The sequence below is a fragment of the Syngnathus floridae genome, chromosome 20 (assembly GCF_059516105.1).
Source record: "Syngnathus floridae isolate MCC-2025c chromosome 20, RoL_Sflo_1.0, whole genome shotgun sequence".
In the NCBI taxonomy this organism is placed as follows: domain Eukaryota; kingdom Metazoa; phylum Chordata; class Actinopteri; order Syngnathiformes; family Syngnathidae; genus Syngnathus; species Syngnathus floridae.
Window position 1 is genome coordinate 8,427,219 of NC_142432.1, and position 20,538 is coordinate 8,447,756.

General features: G+C 44.3%; 1 protein-coding gene across 2 annotated transcripts; it reads left to right on the forward strand.

Annotated features, from left to right (window-relative positions):
- Positions 1-1,339: 1,339 nt before the first annotated feature.
- Positions 1,340-20,478, forward strand: rttn (rotatin). Of its 2 annotated transcripts, none has more exons than XM_088363427.1 (48): positions 1,340-1,552; positions 1,865-2,052; positions 2,133-2,322; positions 2,405-2,495; positions 2,572-2,686; positions 2,982-3,144; positions 3,280-3,424; positions 3,510-3,691; positions 3,766-3,881; positions 4,576-4,731; positions 4,797-5,009; positions 7,469-7,581; positions 7,656-7,782; positions 7,861-7,986; positions 8,649-8,765; positions 9,491-9,621; positions 10,157-10,328; positions 10,413-10,512; positions 10,982-11,067; positions 11,178-11,295; positions 11,374-11,470; positions 11,559-11,624; positions 11,685-11,873; positions 12,056-12,298; positions 12,382-12,535; positions 12,617-12,783; positions 12,853-13,072; positions 13,435-13,563; positions 13,745-13,855; positions 14,203-14,361; positions 14,528-14,605; positions 14,987-15,188; positions 15,318-15,418; positions 15,502-15,589; positions 15,673-15,874; positions 15,938-16,028; positions 16,105-16,255; positions 16,324-16,461; positions 16,537-16,748; positions 16,834-16,939; positions 17,023-17,120; positions 17,190-17,267; positions 17,468-17,594; positions 19,130-19,314; positions 19,385-19,658; positions 19,755-19,858; positions 20,104-20,173; positions 20,258-20,478. In XM_088363427.1, exons 1-48 carry the CDS (start codon positions 1,522-1,524, stop codon positions 20,335-20,337), a joined length of 6,600 nt encoding a protein of 2,199 aa, XP_088219553.1. In that variant the 5' UTR covers positions 1,340-1,521; the 3' UTR covers positions 20,338-20,478. The 2 variants fall into 2 exon arrangements, with proteins under 2 accessions (XP_088219553.1, XP_088219554.1); XM_088363428.1 differs by having other exon boundaries at positions 16,537-16,736.
- The last annotated feature ends 60 nt before the right edge of the window (positions 20,479-20,538 follow it).

Below are 20,538 nucleotides of genomic sequence, written 5' to 3' on the forward strand. Positions count from 1 at the left end.
CGTTGACCACAGTGGTTTAGCGCTGATCACATCATGACAGGACAGTGTATCAGTGTAGCAAGCTGTCTGAGCAAAATAATTGCTCTAAAATATCCAATGTCGAAATATTCACTAATGAGTAAACTTTCTTATTTGCGGTTTATGAGGCTGATCCAATGTGGTGACTTGTGGTTACAGGTCTTATTAATTTGTATTTTGAAGAAGATCAAATTGACTCTCCAAACTACAAGTTGATAGAGCAAACTAAATGTTGGTTGCCTAATTAGCGTCAGTATTGTTTTTAAAGGGGATAATATTTACCACTGCCAGACTAATTTGGTTTCTGCAGAACATCACATTGTTGTTTTTCTTTTTTCACACTGTCAAGTGTATGGCAGTCCAGCCCCACCCTGCTTGAAGCTGCTATAGGCAGACAGGCCCTCTGCGAGCACTCTAATTACTGGGCCTTATTAGGCTTCATCAGGCTACCTTTTCTTGATATGCTGGCACACGAGGGAAAGTGGTGGTGGAGCAAGGCGAGAAGAAGGATGACAGCTGATGCACCGAGGACACCATAACACGAGTCTGTTTTTACAAGCCAAATTAGACCTGACAAACAAAGTTCACTCCACTTGATATCGGAAGGCAAACAATAAAAATGAATGCAGGCACAATTTGACACATTACTGTACCTCGAAAAACAGAATTCAACGCAATGTAGCTTCTCAAGTTAAATGTTAATGTTGATTGACATCCTCGTTGCTCTTTTTCAAAACAAATTTTCAACTTGCTGTGGTTTGACTCTTTTCACCAGCTGTCACGTTTTTTTCCCCTTAGAGGCTGCTCTTACCCTTGGCAATGTAGTGGAGGACAGTAACAGAAGAAATGTCAACACTGTGGGTCCGTGACAGGACCACTGGGACTCCTTTTCCACCAGGAGGTCTGTGGAATGACAACACCTAAGCCTTATCTTATGTCAAATTCAACCATTCATTATTCATAATCAGCTGTTTTAATGTGACTGTATGCAGTTTAAAAAATGTTTGACAACACATAATCTTTAATGTTAAAAGAAAGTATCATGCATTTTGAATCCCCACTAAAAAATTCAAGTTGACCATCAAACTTAATACTGCTGAAATTGTTAATTATCACCATGCCAAATTCTAAAATACACATCTCATCATCATCAACATCATTAAAATAGGCCTAACGCGTCTGTAGCGTCTGTGGAGCAGCTTTTTTTTCTCTCGAATTGGATCTCATTTGATCCTCCAGTTGAACCTAAAACCATACATAGAAAAGGAGGTCTGAGAGGATGAAAACGTCTTTTTGTCCTACGCATATGAAGGCTTTGAACGCATCTCTGCTCGATCCCGGAAGTGGAGTGGAGCTGGCGCGGATGTTGAAAACAAATCGAGATCGTTGGCTTTTATGTGACCCTAGCAGAAGCGATCGACCCACTAAACTGACACATTTGGACCTAATCTGGTTTTGAATACCATTCGAGTGAAACAAGTAGGAAAGCAGTGTCACCGGAATATGGAATTATCTGCCATTATCAAGAAAATAGGTAAGCCAAGTGTTAGCTGGAGAAAGGGTGCACAGTGGACTGTTTTTTTTCTGCAAAACTGAATGATCATTGACTTCTATGCATTCTACCGAAATATAATAATGATATTTTCTCTTGATTCATAGCGGCTCTCATGTTAAATATTACGTCGCACTTGTCTGTGTACTTAAACGCTTTTGTTAAGCTAATCCAGCAATCAAAGTCACTAAAATTCGTCAATGCAGAACTTTTATCTGCTACTGAGATCAGAATTCTACGACGAGAGCTTGATGTTTCTTTTCAAATGGAACGTTTCCTTTCTGTGACCAACAGGCCACTCTTTGGTCGAGATACGAGTTCGAGCGTTAAAGAGCATCCTGTGTAAACTGAAGCACTCCCTGATTTCCATCCCTGACATTGTTCAAGAAAAGATGCTCTTTGTGTACCTCTTGGAATGGTTCAATCTCCCAGAGGTGCCCATGCAAGAGGAAGTTTTGGATTTACTCTTGACTTTATCTAAGGTAGATGAAATAAATTCACAACCTCTATGATGTCATTCCGTCATTATTTCTTTCATTATTTTGCCAATTATTTATTTAAGCATCCAAGTGCAGCCCAGATGCTGAGAGATGTCGAGGCGGAGGATTTCCTCTCCCAACTGTCTGCTAACGTGGAACCGAGACTTCGAGCTGTCATTGACGCAACCCTGGACCAGCTGTTTCAGCTACCTCAGCTAATCCCCTGTCGCAACGCCGTCGACACGCATGAACTCCACAATACACCTCCAACAGGTGCTGCAAGCTGAGACAAATAGTTTAGGAAATCTTAAAATGAATAAAAATTGTTTCTCATTCATCTTGTATTTTTTTACAGTGCATGAAGATGTGAAATGCTTGAAATTTTCTGTGTTTCCGTGGCTGACATTGACAAACGCTGACAGACACATTCTATCTTCCAAAGAAAGGTGAGGAGAGGCTTTAGTTAAACATTTTGGATGGATGATTTGACTTTTTTTCTTTTTTAAATCACTTCTGTAACAGTTCTTTAAGAAGCAGCAACCCCAATTTGGTGCGGACCACGTGTGAGCTATTATGTGACGTCATCATGCAGGACTTCCCTGCTGAGATCTTCCTGCAGAGGCCCAATATCACAAAGGTGTGCACTCTTAAACTATAATTTTAGATTTATTTTTAAAGCAGTACCCATACAAGTGAACTTTCATGTTCAAGTGTAATCATTGAAAGGACGGTTTATATACTAACTAACTAACTAACTAACTAACTAACTAACTAACTAACTAACTAACTAACTAACTAACTAACTAACTAACTAACTAACTAACTAACTAACTAACTAACTAACTAGCTTTATTGGACTAAATTGCATCATCAATAATGTCTCATGTCGTTATTTATTGCCTTTCTCTGACAAAGTCTTTTCCCGTCTTCAGACTCTTCTGTCCCTTCTGAGGCCAGGGTCGGGTAAAGGTGAGACATGTTACCTCCACTTGCAGGCGTTCTCCTGCCTGAGGCAGCTTTGCGTGGGGCTAAGGCAGAGGCTGCGCTTTCATCGAGATCCGGGCTTCCACTCTGCCAAGCAAAGAGGTTCTGCCTGTGAGTTCACGTCACAGCGTCTTTTGCATAAATCCACTTCAAATCTACAACTTGAAAAAATATGCTGACTCAGCGTTCACTTCATCAAATTACAAAGTGCATTCAAATGGTTTCCTCTTTGTTTTGGTGATTTAGATACAGTGTCCCTGAACTCCTCCTACTCCCAAGCTTCACAGGTTTTTTCCCCAGCAGCAGAGTGCTCTCCTCGGCCGTCTGTAGTCGGGGGAACGGCTCAGAGAGTCCGAGGTGATGGGCAAGATGGAGACGCGGGTTCCCCCAGGTATGCGTATTGATATTCAATTATGTTCTGGCTTTCATCATCTCCAAACATTGAGTGGCTCATGTTTTTCTTTCCTATCTGGTAGCAGCTCAAACAGAAGTGCAGTGGCATCCCAGACAGCCAGACAGACACCTCCAGCAGATGTGGGCCGCTTGGCGCTGCCCGACCAAGGTCTGGAAGATGAGCCAGAGATGGTGTTGGAGCAGCTCACGTTAGCCCAGTTCACCGTTGCCACCCTGGAGCATGTCATACCGCTGCTGAAGACAGGTAAGGTCATTTGAGCTTAGCATTTCATTCCCATGTTCTACAAATGCTACCCTCCATCTTTTTGTATTCCTCAGATGCTTCACATGTGTTCTGTTGTGTTCTGGAGCTGCTGTTCGACACCGTCCTCCTGCTCGGGGACAGCGTTTCCGAACGGGTCTGGGATGATGGCAGCCTGATGGGGATGGAGCTGGCAAGTCAAAACACAGCATGTGACAGCTTCCTATGCAGATGAATGAATGCGCCGTACTTGCATTGGGGAGGGGCCGAGCCGCCGCACTGAGTTTTTCCTCCGGGCGATTTGCCACAAATATGTAGGCATACGCTACGGGTATACGTACATCAGGTAAAATGGGAGTTATCCCAAGTGTCAGCAAAAAAAAAAAAAAAGCAAGAAAAGTCATATGCACGTTTTTTTTTTTTTGTACCTCAGAAGACATTTTCATACTCCATTTAACATTATACGCCTCTGCTATTGGGCTCATACTGTACACTTGTCAAGGAGGGCCCGAGGGCTCTTTGCTTTTAATACATGCTATTCAACGTCTCATGGCCTGTTTTGTCATATTTATGTGAGGAGTTTTGTGTGGGAGACTTTTTTTTTTTTTTCCTTCGATTGGAATGCGCTTGTCTGACTGCGTTAACCAGCCAAACAATAAACAAGACACTTACTGCCCTCTAGTGGTAGTAATCAATCACTATTGCTAACTGAACAAAGTGTCAGAGAATAGACTGTTCCAGTTTCTTCTTTGTGAGATGGATTCAAGTGTATTTTGTCCAAAAATAACACTCAAATCCCTTGGCCATCAGCCGCTTTCTCTCTGTGTATTCTGTGTGAAGTCAACATTGATGTGATGGAACGACATTCTTGTCTCTCTGCGTTATAGAAGGAGAAGCTGCAAACATGCATGGACCTACTCGCAGATGTTCTGAGTTACCATCAGGACTATAGCGGCAGTTCTAAAGTTCACCACACAGTTACATACACAGGCTCGGCAGTCTTTCTCATTAAATTCCTGCAGACCATACTCCCACTTGAAAAAGTATGTGTGCTCATCTTATCATGTAATTGATTTTTCGAATGATAATAAAACACTTTTTCTCACAGGCGGGCGGGAATGTTCCGGAGAATACGGTAACAGCTATTTTTCATCTGTGCCTGGACAAGTCATTTGGGATGGCGCTCCCCAGCATGCAAGAAACCGCAGTGGCCTACTTGGAGCAGTTAAACTCGGGCAGCCATGAGCTCTACGGGAGGGTGACCCAGGCCGCTTTGTGGATGGAATCCACTTGCGGCTTCCTCAAGAAGGTACAGGCCGAGGTAAGATATGCATGTCACACACCTGAAATCAGTTCCTTTTAATAGACGTTAAATACATATATAATAGTAAAATACAGTAAGAGTATGTACTCGTATGTTGATGACTGGAAGGTGTTTGAAGCATAACACTGCCACCTAGTGGCTCAACTTGGAAACACAAATAAGATTACCGTAATTTCCGGACTATAAATCGCGTTTTTTTTTCATAGTTTGGGTGGGGGGGCGATTTATACTCAGGAGCGACTTATATATATGTTTTTTTTTCACAAATTTTTACTTGATCATTAAGACATCACTTACAAGTATAGTTGACCACTTCCCATGTTATTTTTAGTATAGTTGATCACTTCACATGCTTTTATATCTTTACCTTGAACATATTCAAAACATAAAAAAATAGAGAAAACATCAAATAAAGCAATTAACACTTTAAAGCACCATATCCAAGTTCACTGTCTGCTGTATGTACTGCTGTTGCTCCATTTTTGCTTCTATTATATTTATTATTATTATTATTATTTTTTATTTATCATTTATTCAACACTCTTATTTATTCATTGTTTGTGCCTTCTTGGGTTTTTTTTGTGTTGCTTGTATGCATATGTGTACTATCTCACCAAGGGATAGTGGAAACATAATTTCAATCTCTTTGTGTGTCTTAATATATAAAAAAAAAATCAACGATAAAGCAGACTTTGACTTTGATAAAACAACCAAAAAAATATATATTTTCAGACCAAACTGGATGAGGGCGCTCTAAATTTCACCGTTGGCCGTGACTCATCAACTGGGTGGGCTTAAGAAAAATGGCACCAAAAAGAAACTCATATTTTGCAGGTTACAAACTTCAAGTTGTAAAATATGCAGCTGAAAACAGTAATCGAGCAGCAGAAAGAAAGTTTGGAGAACCGTGATGTACCAATGGATTACTATTTCAAGTGACGTCAGTAGCGCGGCGCGGCGGTTGTTTACATACAAACGTGCCCACATAAGGACTACCGGCATCATTAGCGGTGATCATTTCTAAGTGACACGGAGGACAAAGAGTTTGAAGGAATTAAGGATTTGGAGTGACATAGAAGGTTTGAAAAACAATTATGGCTTTTACGCACGCCCGGTCCTACTCTACTGAGTCGGGGGCCGGCGCTCGGCCGAGTGGTTGTCCGCGAACGGTGCGCGGGGCTCGGACATGGCCATTACGCACGCCCGGTCTGACAGGAAGTCCACGCCGCCACACGCTTGGAAGTTTGTTTTGTTAATAAAGAGCCGTTTACCAAACCCACGTCTATCCTTGTACTTTGTTAACGCTACAATATAGTTATATAGTAGATCTGTGGAATAAAGACGAGGCTGACGTCAGGGCGCACGTGCGGCGATGTTGACAAAGGACGAGGAATTTGATCGATGGATTTAATGGAATTAAAGTGCACGGATGGTTTGATAATATTATTGGCTTGTATTATAGTTATTTGAAATATAGTTTATCTATCGTTATATGAGCCTGTGAAATATTTTGAAGTGCAAGCGCCCTCAGCCGTACGCACCCATTGTTGACAAAGAACGATCGATGGATTTAATGAATTGGAGTGACACCGATGGTTTTATAAACATGTTATTCATGTAATAGTTGTCCTTAATCACTCTATATGTTACGTCAGGCCCGTTCTCATGTCTTTGTTTGTGTTTGTCACGTTAGCATACCTATCGTTTAGCCTGTTGTTGCTATTTAATGAATTGGAGTGACACCGATGGTTTTATAAACATGTCATTCATGTAATAGTTGTCCTTAATCACTCTATATGTTACGTCAGGCCCGTTCTCAGCTCTTTGTTTGAGTTTGTCACGTTAGCATACCTATCGTTTAGCCTGTTGTTGCTATTTAATGAATTGGAGTGACACCGATGGTTTTATAAACATGTTATTCATGTAATAGTTGTCCTTAATCACTCTATATGTTACGTCAGGCCCGTTCTCAGCTCTTTGTTTGAGTTTGTCACGTTAGCATACCTATCGTTTAGCCTGTTGTTGCTATTTAATGAATTGGAGTGACACTGATGGTTTTATAAACATGTTATTCATGTAATAGTTGTCCTTAATCACTCTATATGTTACGTCAGGCCCGTTCTCAGCTCTTTGTTTGGGTTTGTCACGTTAGCATACCTATCGTTTAGCCTGTTGTTGCTATCGTTTAGCCTGTTGTTGCTCGTTCATGACTGTTTTTGGTGTGGGATTTTGTCGAATAAATTGCCCCCAAAATGCGACTTATACTCCGGAGCGACTTATATATGTTTTTTTTCACTTTTTGGGGCATTTTATGGCTGGTGCGACTTATACTCCGGAGCAATTTATAGTCCGGAAAATACGGTAATAATAGATTATCCTTTTTATCCAGATTTTTTTTGGGCCATTTATAGAGTATAAGTGAAGTCACTTTGGATTCACATTGTTTCTTCATTAAGGGAGAGAAGAACTGGCCGGAGCTCCTGGAAGTGGCGGAGCAGGCGATAGAAGGCCTTCCCTTTCATCAACACGTGCCTGTCGTCAAGGAATGCGTTCAATTCTGTTCCTATTTGTGAGTTAAAGATTATTATGTTAATGATCCCATGTGTTTCATGGCTTTATTGTCTTACTGTGGTTTGCCATCAGGTGGAAGTTTGATCAGTCCAGTCCACTCCTCCAGATGGAGAGTCAGAAGCTGCTCCTTAAGTTGCTGTCGCATCCATTGCAGCCTATCAGGATAGAAACGTACACGTGCGCGTTGAGTGTCGTCAAGGTCAGAGCGTGGTACTCGGTGTTTCAATGACAGTTAATTTCTAGAGTGATTTGAAATTTTATATCTGCTTACCTACAGGAGTGCCTTGGCATCCACAATACGTCCCGACAAGAATTGGGACTCTGCAGCAGAGTCAACTTCCTCCTCCACCACAAGGTGTTGTATGAAATAAGCACCTTTGGCCTCCAGGATTCTGCAGAGAAGGTGAGAAAATATTTCTGGCTGTCTTTTAAAGGGGTTCAGTGGCTAGAGTCAGTTTTTCAAACTCATTCACAATTTCACAGAAGCACAGGAAAATGATTTACATTTCATAATTCTTTCGATTAATCGAATAATCTGCTAACAATTTATTTTGCGTTTGTTTCAAATTTCCTTTGTTTTTTCTTCTAAATTTCTGTTTAAATTACATCGCAGGCGTTTTAATTCAAGACGCTCCATGCATTTTATTCGAAGGGCATGCGAGTCAACGATAGCTGCTATTAAATTGTGGGAGTGACCTTGAAGATGACTTAACTCTGTCGAATTATCTGCCATACCACCCCACTGTGTCCTCTTAAAATGTTAATTCCATCCATTTTAAGCATCCTGGGGCAAGGTCGTCGACGCAAACGGACTCGGGCCGGCCATCGGTTTTTAGCAATGTTAGTTTAGGTCCTGGTTGTGAGCAGAGCTAGCAATTAAACAAAAGGCCCACGTCGCCGTTATATGCATCACGGGCCCACTAAAGCTCTCCAACATTTTATTAAGGCCGTTAAAGTGCCAGCGTCACGTCGCGTTAGACATTGTAAAAGTCTGTCACTTGCATTACCTGCTGTCTTTACCCACGGTGCTAAATGTCACTTGGCCACTTAACCTGTGATCTATAGGTGAATGTCGCCGCCAAGGATATCCTGCTATTCCTGCTCAAAGGACGATTGATGATGACAACATCAACCTGGGACAGATTCATAGCAGCGCTTTCCCGGGTCATCGCCATATTACAGGTTTTGTGCTCTTGGTGGAGAATTGCGTTTGTACTGCACAGCTCACAAAGCATTGTAATGCTCATGATTTATCATCTGATATTTATTAGGAGAGGGGAGGGGGCGGAGGTGTTGGATGTTAGCTCATAATCAAAATAACTGTGATCAAAAGTGCAAATGTAGCATTTGTGAACCAACAAAGGCTGTTTATTGGGCTGCCAGAGAGTAATATTTAGTTATTGTCTCATTTACATAGTCCTGTTTTATTGTTTCTTTTTTGGGTGGTGGTGGAAGGGGTCGAGCGCATGGGAGGGCGGCAAGCTTTTATTAATTGTTCCATTTCAGGCAGCAGAAAGCCTGAAAATCCCTCATAAATATGCATGCAGTTGTGACGAGGCTGTCGAGCATGATTTCATTTCAAGGGGGCCATTCACAATTGTGCCCATCCTGCCAACGAGTGACAAAATGAAAACCGCATGTAATCAAAGTGATGCATATTTTACTTACTCTTGTGCTGCTTAGCGGGAATTCCCCATCGTTCATTGTCTGCCAAGACTGTTTGGAAAAGTGTGTGTGTGTGTGTGTGTGTGTGTGTGTGTGTGTGTGTGTGTGTGTGTGTGTGTGTGTGTGTGTGTGTGTGTGTGTGTGTGTGTGTGTGTGTGTGTGTGTGTGTGTGTGCGTGCGTGCGTGCGTGCGTGTGTGCGTGCGTGCGTGCATGTGTGTGCGTGCGTGTGTGTGTGATGCAGGGTTATGCCAGCACCGAGGAGCCACTGGGAAGCTGCATCCTGCTGCTAAGTGACACGTCGGGAGGAGACGGCTTTCTGAGCACGACCAAGTTAAAAGCAGCTCTCAGACTTCTTTTCACCAGACAGCCCACGTGAGTCAACATTTCAAATCACGTCTGCCCGTGTGTGTCCTGCCCGCAATGTGTTTGTGGTTACTAATGGTACGGTTCTTCTGTTCCTCAATTTAGATAAAATGATTAGTTGGCTCTCAGCATCTTTTTTTTTTTTTTTTTTTTGCTAAGCAGACAAGCTCTTGAGACTTTTTGCGACGGATATATTATCACAGTCTGTTGCCATCGGCTCATCAAGTAATCTAAATGCTTTGCGAGGTCTGTTTAAAACAGCTACTCGGTCCCAGTCTATGAATATTGATGAAAATGGAAATTCACAGCCGGCCAGTCGATGAGCTTGGGTAGATTTTGGAGCCCCGTAACAGATTTGTCGGCGCCGTTTGACGCTTTTGTTAGTGATTACGCCAGGAGTATTTTGCCATAATGAAGATCCAAAGCCTTTTCCTTGACAACACTAAAGTTGATTTATACGCTCATGCCGAGAGAAGATGATTATTTTCTTGGGTGGGCTTTTTTAGAATAAGTGGTTTTTTTTTTGGTTTTTGTTTGTCAACAGAGTGAGAATAGCAGCGGTTCCGCACATCCTGGCCCATCTAACCGGAGCAGACAATGCGAAAATAAGCAGGCCGCAGCTGGACCGGGTGGTGACCTCCTCACTTCCCGATCTCTATTGCATCCTATACCCGCTGGATGTCACGCTTGACACCAGCCACAAGACTGTACTGAAGGTATAAATAGACATGGACATTTTAGTTTTGTACTCACAAATCCAACAGTTTCAGCATGTTTACAATGAGACGTTTGCTAATAAGGTGGAGGCGGTGGAGAAGCTCTTCCACATGCTGTCTTCCGACACTCTCGATGTGGCTCTGAGAAGATCTGCAGCTGAGCAGCTGTCCGTGGTTCTGCAGGGTGATAAAAAAAAAACTCTTCAGAAATTCTCATCAACTCTTTTAGTTTACATCGGCGTTTCCTCCCTCATGTCGGAACGCTGTCAAACCGGAGGAGTCGTTTATGTTTCTCCGGGAAAAACCGCTGACTGCTAACTTTTACTTCTCTGCTTTCTAAATTGGTTTCACAACACATTCTGTCCCGTTCTCATCACGGCGTTAAAGTTTTCGAAAGGACCGCAATACCGCTCTGACTTTCCGCAATTTCTTTGAACTGATGTTTGTTTTATTGTATGAAATCTTAAAGCCCTGACAAATGAACCATCTATTTGTAAAAAGCCGTTTTAAGTATGCGTAGCCAGTCGTGCTCTCAAATATTAGCATGGCATCGCCAACTGACTGTTATGTAAAGCCCCGCCCACAAAGGACTCAATAACCAAATTTCCAATTGTGTGGGATTGACTGTTGATTTTGTTTTTCCTTCTCCGTAGCGACAACAATGCATCCGGTCCTGAAGAAGCTCGGAATAACTGACAGAGTTATTTCTTTCCTCACTGACAGTGTCAACGGTAATAAGGTAAAGCCAAACCCGCTCTAACAAAACAATAAAGCATCACTGCAGTGATTCGAGACATGGAAATAGCCCTGGTTGCTCATTTTGTAAATATTTGTTGTCCTTCTGTGCAGAGCTTGGACTGCATACTGGAGCCTTGCATATCTATCCTGAGGAAACTGACGTACGCTGATCCAGCTTTGCGGAACAGCCTGGCGCAACGCAACCTGCTGCTCATCACTCTGCTCCGAGGTGCGTTGATTAAAAAAAAAAAAAAAAAAAAAAAACAGCACATAGAAAATTGGTTTGCATGCTCTGTGTTGTGCATAGCATCTCTAATCATGAAGGCAAACAAAAACAACGGGGGCGAGGCTGCCGTTCTAATGAGTTTGCTGCTCTTTGATGAAATAAGCAGCATGGCAATATGGTGAGTTTGATTTCTCACTATCATATGCAGAATGTTGGCTATACCTGTCACGTTTTTTTCTGTTTGTTTTTTGCTGGGGGCTTATTAGGTCGGACAAATCAGCCACCGATGGCCCTCTCCCGACATTCTCTCTCCCGGTGTCAGTAGTTCGCAGGTAAACTTTAAGATGGCTGTATTAATTTGATCGCTGTCTAACTCAACTTTCTCTTTTAAGATACAAGATGCCTTTCCAGGCCGTGATCCATCACGGCGTCAGCCCGTATCGTTGCGTCCTGATGCCCACCTCAGATATTCTGCCCTTAGCGCCTGCCTGTCAAACCTTGCAGTTAACGTGGAATGTCGCATGGCACTGCAGCGTCGACAAGCTGCTTGAGGAATTCCACGGCTTGACCGGCAACGCTGAGTAATTCGCTTTGCTGTTTCTGTCATCATACTGACTTTACTAATGTATTTAATTTAATATGTGGATCCTTTCTTGGGAAAAAAAAAAAAAAAATTTAAGCTGCTGCACCGAGAAGTTGAAGTTCTCTGGCGCCCCCTAGAGGTGGCTCTTAGTTTTACGATCACACATTGTTCATTCCTCAGATTCCATGGTGACCTGAAGCTTTCGGAGGCCCAGGTGGCGTGTCTGCGGGCAACCCACCTCCCCAGCGCCCTTCAGGACTGCATCCAGGCCGTGGTCACCGCGGCGGGACACAATTCGGTGATCGCTGCCCTCTCCAGGCTCAACATCTACTTGTTGATCGAAAGAATGGCCGTCCCTTACGCGGCCAGCTACAGGTGTAGAGAAACGCTACAGTCGCTCAGCTGGCAGGCCGCCGTCACCAGGTACAAACACACATCGCAACCAAGTCAAGACAATCTCTTAAATGTCATCAACTGTCAGCCACGTTGCTCTTTCTGCCCCGCAGGTTTCTCCAGGTGCGTCCGGCGTCTGTGGAAGACGAGAGGCTGCTGGCATATGTTGTTGCATTTCTGAACGCATACTTCAAAGATGCGCGCGTGCGCTGCACCAGTCCCGAGGACAAGGACCTGCGCTGGATGTTGGAGCTGCTTCTCAATGAGGTCGACAGCAGATTTGATTTTTTAGAAAAGCCCAGTAAAGAAGCACTATGCGCATCTCTGTTAACCTCTTCACCCCTCTAGGAAAGCGTTTCCCTCCTTAATTTGCTGCCCGGTGCGGAGCCAGGCACCCCAGATCAAGACTCAGAAGAACCAGAGGACGTGAAGAACTACGTTAGCCAGAAATTACAGCGAGAGCTCACCGGTCTCTTTAAAAACGTGCTCAGCCAGCTGACGTGCACGTCAGACAGGTAAGATAAAGTTGAGGCCATCCATCACGTTGAGGCATTTTCCATTGCCTGTCCTCTCTGCGGTTGCAGGCTATGTTTGGCACGAGCCGGTCCGTTCAAGAGCCAGCTGGCACTCGGCTTGCTTCAGAGCTTGCGGCTGTCTGATGCCCCGCACTACTATGGCCTCCCCAGCCTGGAGAGAACTCTGCAGGGTATCGTCAGCCTGACAGCCCAGTCTGGCTGGAGTTTGCACTGCCTTGACTTTTCGCCCGCCACCCTCTGCGCCAAGTTTCTCAGCGGCCTGCTCGAGGTCTGCGCCTCTAACATGATTTCATATATTTATCATCGAGCTCAGTTCACAGAGCTGAATGTCTAAGGATCAGCGTGCTTTACAAGGAATTTTATTTAATTAATCACAAGTAAAGCATGTTAATATGTCGTGTACCTTTTTGTGCATGTTCCTCGTGGCTCTGAAGGGCCCTAAAGCTCCGCCGGCTACCTGAGCTATCCGCCCTTCATCTGCTCTCCTATTCTGATGGCACATCAAAACAGCTTAATTAGTCTCGGCTGTATTAAACCTGATGAGCATATGTTAGCTTCCAACTGAGTGTGTTCTTTCTTGTATCATGTCACATTGGGGCTCACCTTAGGACCTCTCTCTTTTCTTCACAGGTGATCTCGTCTTTTTACGTGAAGTGGGGTGGCAACTCCATGTCATTCATGGGCAAAGGCGTGACCAAGAATGCCGTCGTCTGCTTGCTTCACTTGTCTCACGAGATGATCGCCGAGAGCGAGGACAAGGTGAGCTGCAACGTTTTATTTCTAATGTCTAGTTACCTTAAATATTTATGTGGAAAAGTTTTAAAAATAATCTTGAAGTTGACCTTGCGCTGTCTGTTATTGCCATTCTGCAAGCACCCGTCTGCACATTATTAAAACATTTACTTCAAGCAAGCCAATGTTTTCCTTATGTCTGGAGCAGGACATCATTTCTATGTGGTCTTTGGGGAATGAGAGCAGCGCCGAGGAACCAAACGACTCTCAAATGGGTTTGGCCTGGCTGGTTCCTCTCTGGGTGGATAGGGATCAGGAGGTACGGCTGTCCCGTGGCTCTCGTCACCTCGGAGGCATTTTATGAAAACATACAGGCAAGCCGGGGCTTTTTAGTATTCAGCTTGTTCACCATCGGTCCCAGCTCTGTCACAAAGTGATCATTTGTAGATTCTCGGCTTTCGGGGACAAGCTGAAAACCCCAAAAGAACATCACAAGAAGTTAGACTTTAAAGATAAAGGAGTGCGTGACAGCGACGTCACGTCACTCGCTACCAAAAATAAGTTCCCACACATCATGGGTTCAGTCTCGATGGGTTACCAACACATAAAGATTTTTTTCTGTGTGATTCCATCTAATTAGAATTTCTCTCGACATTTTTCCCGAAGGTGAGATTTGCCAGTTTGGGTTTAGGCGCCGCTCTGTCGTCGGTGGAGAGCGGGTGCCAGGCTCTGTGCGCCAGCTGCCAGAACATCAGCGAAGGCCTGTGGGGCACCTTGCTCAACATCCTCCTTGATCAGCATGAGAGCAGCATGGTCCGCAGAGAGGTAGATGAATAACAAAAAAAAAAACAAAAAAAAACCATTATTGTGAATGTTGGGCTGAGAAGTATAAACATGTACTAGCAGCACACGGCCGGCAGAGGACGCTGCTCTGGAGACATTCCAACTTCAAAGTAAGTTTTTTGTTTTCTCGCTGTGGTTGTGTGTCCAGGCTGCGTTTATTCTGGAGAACCTGCTAGTGATGCCCATGCCTGCCAATGCAGAAGAGGCCAAGTACTCCCACTGGCAGGTCAGCAGCTCTGCCAGCGTCCCCCCTCCCCTCTCTTCTTTGTCCCCTCAAAGCTTTTTATTCTTAACTTCCATTTGGTTTCTTGTTGAGCCCCACAGGGTTCAGAGCAAGGGGGTAGTTGCTTGAATTGAAGCACAACCGGGTTCTCAGGCCCTCCAGCACTCTCACTCAAGTTCGAAGATCTATAGGAACATCAAAAGCATCTTTTTGGGACACTTCTCTTAGAAGGAAACTAATAAATGAATAAAGCATGACCAGTGAAAACATTGAAAATTGATCTGACTCACAAATTCCAAAGTCCAGGGATCAAATCACTTTGCATATTTCTCCCCATGCCCAAATAACATCCTGTGCTTATCTTTGTGTTTGTCACTCCGCCAGCATCCTTGCGTCCCCAATGAGGTGTCTGGTGTGTCTTTGGTGGGTCTTCCCGCGCTCCAGGCTCTGCTTTACCACTCTCAGTATTTCCAGCACGTCGCGCTGTCTGCCTCTGCCTGTTACAAAGGCAGGTACACTTTTCACCTCCAAAAACCTGTCGCTGGGCCTGCAAGTCAACTCGGACCACGGGACAGTGCTTCATTTGGTAGGTTTCATGATGTGACATGTTAGACTTGGCACTTTTTCCACGCAGCTCCTTAAGAAAAAAAAAGAACTGAACAACTGCGCATTTAAAAGTTTAAAATATGCATATGACTCTTTTGCGCACGTCCAGTTTCGGACGATTCTCTGCTGTTTTGGAAAAGTGCCGCGGCAGCAGCACAGGCTGCCAACTCCAGCAGACCTCCCAGCTCCTTGTCCACGTCCAGTACCTCGGTTGGCTTAATTATTTTTTATAACCCACTGCCCACTGACACACAAATGAACATTGAAATTTAAATGTGTGTCTTTTATTCCAGGTAAGGGGTTCAGAGTCTGAGACCTCCGGTGCTGCGTCCCCCACCAGCTTCACGGCAGATGTTCCTGCTAACAGGCTAATGGCGCGAGGTAACCCACTCTTGAAATTCCTTAAAATGCTTTTACCAATTTTAACTCTTTCCCAATTTTTGCGGATTTATGACATCTCTTAGGCCAAAGTGACATCGACACAAGGGACTCAGTTGCTTTGCAAGACCTCCAACGGCGCCAGTCCTCGTCTATGCAGCCGGTCATCATGGTTACCCCTGACCTCCTGGCGGCCCACTGTGGCCTGCTGACAAATTTACTGGCCATCATGCCAGATTATACCCTGATGGCGATTCGACAGAAGCGACTCCTGCGCGTTTTGGCGGGGTAAGACGCTAAATTAATAATAAATTCAATTCTTTGAGCACATTTTAATGTATTTTCTCTTAGCTTGGTGGCCGTGGAGCCAATTGAGAAATGTCTGAGTGAAATGAAGGCACCCAACGTTCTTCCTGGAGAAAGAGAAGACATCAAGAGTCAGGTGACAGTCAAGAAATGTTTTCTTTAGCTCAAACTGTTTGGGGATTTAATTGTCTCTTATTCTTGTCTATGATCAGCTTGTTACGCTTCTTCACTTCCTGTCTGGCTTTTCCAAGCTGCTGCAATCGTGCGTCTCGCTCAGCCAAGACTTGATCAGCCAGTGGGACTTTGTGAAACCATTGTTGTCCAACCTCGCGGCAGCGCTCACGCTCAGTGCGGAAGGATTAGGTATGACCTTTTGGATCATCGCAAACGTTATTATCAGTCCTTTTATTGGCGACATGTTTAAAACCCAGATGCGGACGCGCGGGACGCCGTCCTGGCGTGCTGGGCGGATGTGTTTACGCTCATGGCTACTCTGGTGAAGAGGGACAGTTTTACCGTGTATCCATCTGTTTCCGCCGCGTTGGGGAGACACTGGCGGATGTTCACAGGTATTGTTTGTGATATTGATGAATGAGGAATAGCAGGAATCATCAATCACGACCTCTACTTTTTATTCATCTCAGGAACGCTCTCAGTGTGTGTGCACCAGAAGTTTGTGGACTCTCACCTGCACGGAGCGGCTTTGCATTTTCTTTGCACGATTTTGGCGCAGGAGACCAAAAGGCGAGGAGTCGTCAGGCCTTTGAGTTCAGACCAAGGCGTCACTTTGGTTGACGTGCTTGGCGGTCCGTCAGCGGGCCAGCTTTGTGATGTGCTGCTGCAGGTGAGGACAGAGGTGTGTGGTCATCCTTGAAAAAAAATATATATATATCCACCTATCTTTGTGGGTTTTTTTTTTTTTTATTTATTTATTTTTTTAGAGCTTTGAAAGGAGGTGCCTTCATGATCCACTTAAAAAGTTGACGGCCAAAGCCCTGATGGCTCTACTGGCCAGCAGCGTCGCTGCCCAGAACCACGCCGCTACAGGTAGCTTAACATTTTCACAAAAGCACACTATTTTATTAGTGCTATGTGAAATTCCTTCGTATGCGGCTGTGCTTGTGCTCCAGCTGGAATAATTGACAGCTGCGTGGATCAGATGAAGCAGACTCACTTTCAGCTCAATCTGGAGTCATACCGAGGCGACAAGACTTCTCACCGCAAAAAGGTGAGGGGGGCGGAGAATGTGACCACTGCAAATGCTTGCGTAATTTGACTTGTCTTTTTTTCTCATCAGGAAGAAGGCTACTTGAAGGAGGTTAAGCTGACTGTGGAGATCCTGCGGAGTGCTCTCTACTGCAACCGGGAATGCAAAGTGAGCCTCTGTGTCTTGCCTTTTAATTCCATGCTGCTAATTGGTTTGAAATGGGTCATCTGAGTACCCAACGCTGTGCTTGTAAATGAGGCTCTCCCCCTCCTAAAATGTGGATGGAATGCCTTAACATCGATCTCAACTTCATGCTGGTTGTGGCTTTAACATCATTTTGTGAACATTTGTCTTTTCCATTTGTGTAGGAGTTAGCCAGAGATACAAGCCTCACAGCAGTGTTGCATGCCCTTTGGCCTTGGCTCCTATTGGACAACTCCATCATGGAGGCGGTGCTGGAGCTCCTCTGTGTTTACACGGCCGATTGCACCGCAGGTTTTTATACATCTCACTTGTTTTCTGTGCCTCGCTCCATGTTTATCCATTGTCCGCCGCTGTCACCGCCGAGCATTGTGTGTCCCGGCGCTCCACAATGGCCGCAGTGTGACGAGGAAAAGGCCGTCTAGCGACAGCAGCTTTCACGACACAGGGAGATGATTTTCAGAGCCTTGCCGTTTCTACCTTCAGTAATTAGTATTCTAGTTTAATTGGAAGTCTGAACGCCGAGAGGCTCGTAGCAAATAAAAGGAGTTTTTCAAGGCGAGATTCACAGGGAAGAAACTGGGAAGTGTTACTTTGATAAATAGCTGGTGGTGGCTTTGATGCGCACGCGCCAAGCACACGGCTTTTCTGGCAGTGTTTGGTGTCTGGATTTCCATTTGATTGGCATGTGCTTTCTCAGCGGGGCCCGGCACTGTATAAGCACAGAGCTCAGAGGTGTCACGAAGCAATGAAGTCAGCCACTGGTATTTCCCTACGGGAAAAGCCAACAGCAGGTCGTGTTGAGGCTGCGCACGCTTCGGCTTAATGTTACACCAGCCGCCCTCCGGCTATCATTTTGTCTCCAGAGACAAAAAGTGAATGTTTCATCTCAAGCCTTTCATCTAAGGCCCTTGTTTGCAGTCAGTTGGTTTTAATCTGTGCATACTTTGACACATTATTTTAGGCAAGTAATTTCAAAGATGAGAATCCATACCAAAATGTGTGAAGGGAAAAAAAAATCATCCTTGTTGTGTGGCTGCAAATTATTTATCTGACCACGGGAAATAGATTCATAATAAGGAAGATCTTCCTCGACTAGTGTTCAGAGTGCCCGAGGCTAACATTAGCATACATATGTTACTCTGCCAGAATTAACATCAAGACACCAATCAGCAGCATCATTCAACAAGTGTTTAAAAATTATTTTAAGTTGCGCTATTTTTTTTTCTCATGTTACTTTTGCAAAAAAAAAAAAAACTGTTGGAATTACAAGCACTATTACAAGCTCTCTAACGACAACAATCAACTAACATGTATGACCTACATAATTGCCTCCAAACTCCCTGGCGTTATGTTTTTAATGAGCTTCACTCAGGGTCTTTGACTTCCCCGAAAAGGCTGAATAAATGTTTTGTCTTCTCTTCTTTTTTATTTATGACACACGTTCAGACGCCGTGCAGCCATGCAAAGATGTTTTGTTGTGGCGGGTAGACAATCGTGCAGCCTTCGACATTATTCGGCCACTCCGGTGCTGCTGGATAGCGCTAAGATAAATAGCACGCAAATGCTAGCAAAGAGAGTAATACTTCCAAGCCCTGTTCTTCACTTTGGTTGTAATGACAACAAAGTAGCTTTTCAATGAGACAGGGCCTTGCACAAGCACAAAAAAAAATGGAAAAAAAATGTTCATCAAAATTTATTTTAGCATTGAGAGAGATTATCCTACCACTTTCAAAAGAGATGTAAAAAAATGGATGAATTAATTTCTCCCTTTATTTGAACTCCCTTCCTGAAAAGACTTCTTTTTTTTTTTTTTTTTAATGTCCCAGCATGCAGTTCTGTGTGTAGCGGGGGGCCGCCAGGCCCAAAAAGCACAACGAGTGGCTCGCTAATGCACTCCATCATGAGGTTGGCCTCGGGCATCGCCCCCGACAACAGCGTTACCCAGAAGCTTGCCTTTTCCTTGCTGGCTAACTTGGTTATGTCCCGTGACTGCCGTGGCGTCTTGCAAAAGGTGAGCTTCGGTACCAGTAGTGACAAAAATTCTCATCTCTCTGTGCTTCTAATTGAGTTTTCTCGCCCAGAACAACTTCCTGCAAGCCTTCACCTCAATGGTGAAGCCCAAGGTTGGCGGCTCCCGGGCCGCTGCCGTCGGTAGCGGCTCGGCTCGCCTGATTGGTCTGTGGCTCAGGCTGCTGGTCAACCTGTCCTTCTCAGACGACGGCCAACAGAGTATCCTCAGGGTGACTCGAGCGCTGGAAGTGCTGGTGGATTTGGCGCCGCATCGGCGCGCCGCGTTGCTCACCCTTCACAACCTTTGCTTTTGTCCCGCCAACAAGCCTCAGGTCATCGCCAACGGTATTGAAAGGAGTCTAAAATCCTACTTGCTTGCTTCTGGTTCTTTGTCCATTTTGTATCTTTTTACCCCTTTTGCTATTTTGTCCCTCCGTCCAGACAAAGCTATAACAGTCCTCTTCTGCTGTCTGGAAAGTAAAGAGATGGAGATGTGCTGCATGGGAGCGTCTGCGCTTTGGGCATTGCTTCATAATAACCAACGGGTACACACACACACTCCTACACACAAATTTGTGCGTGCACTGGATGAGTTTGGGCTTTATCTGCAAGTGTAAATAAAAGCCGGAGCTGCATCTGTTGACCTCTGTCCCTGTAAGTCAGATACATTTGGGTAAGGCTTTATAATTCAGCTGACCAGCTTTTTTTAGTATATCTGCGTTATCAAGCCTTCATTATAGAAACTCTTCGCGTCTTGGACTTAGCACAAAATGTCTTAATCCCCTCCAAGGCCAAGATTACCCTGAAGTGCCCTGCGGTTCGATTGAGGATCGAGGAAGCCCACCGCATGTCCAAGAAAGGTATGCGTTGGCTTTGAATATTTTTATGAATCATTTAACCCCCTTTTTTTTAAATATATATTTTATTTTATTTGTGCAACACAGATGCTGCGAACAAAGAGGAGCCTTTACGTGCCTACTTGTTGAAGTGCCTCGAAAGTCTCTCCCAGCTGCTGAACACATGATTTCCATTTTGTTTATTAATTCTTAGAAAATATTTTCTTACTGAAATGCCAATGGGCAATGATTTCGTCTTAAATATGATGAGGAATTTTTTGTTCATAGTGCAAATTTGAATTCCTAATAAAGTTTTAATTTAAAAAGAAGTTGCAATCACCCAGCAGGCCTCATTGTGCCCACCGCTTCTTTCTACCCTGCAAGATAAG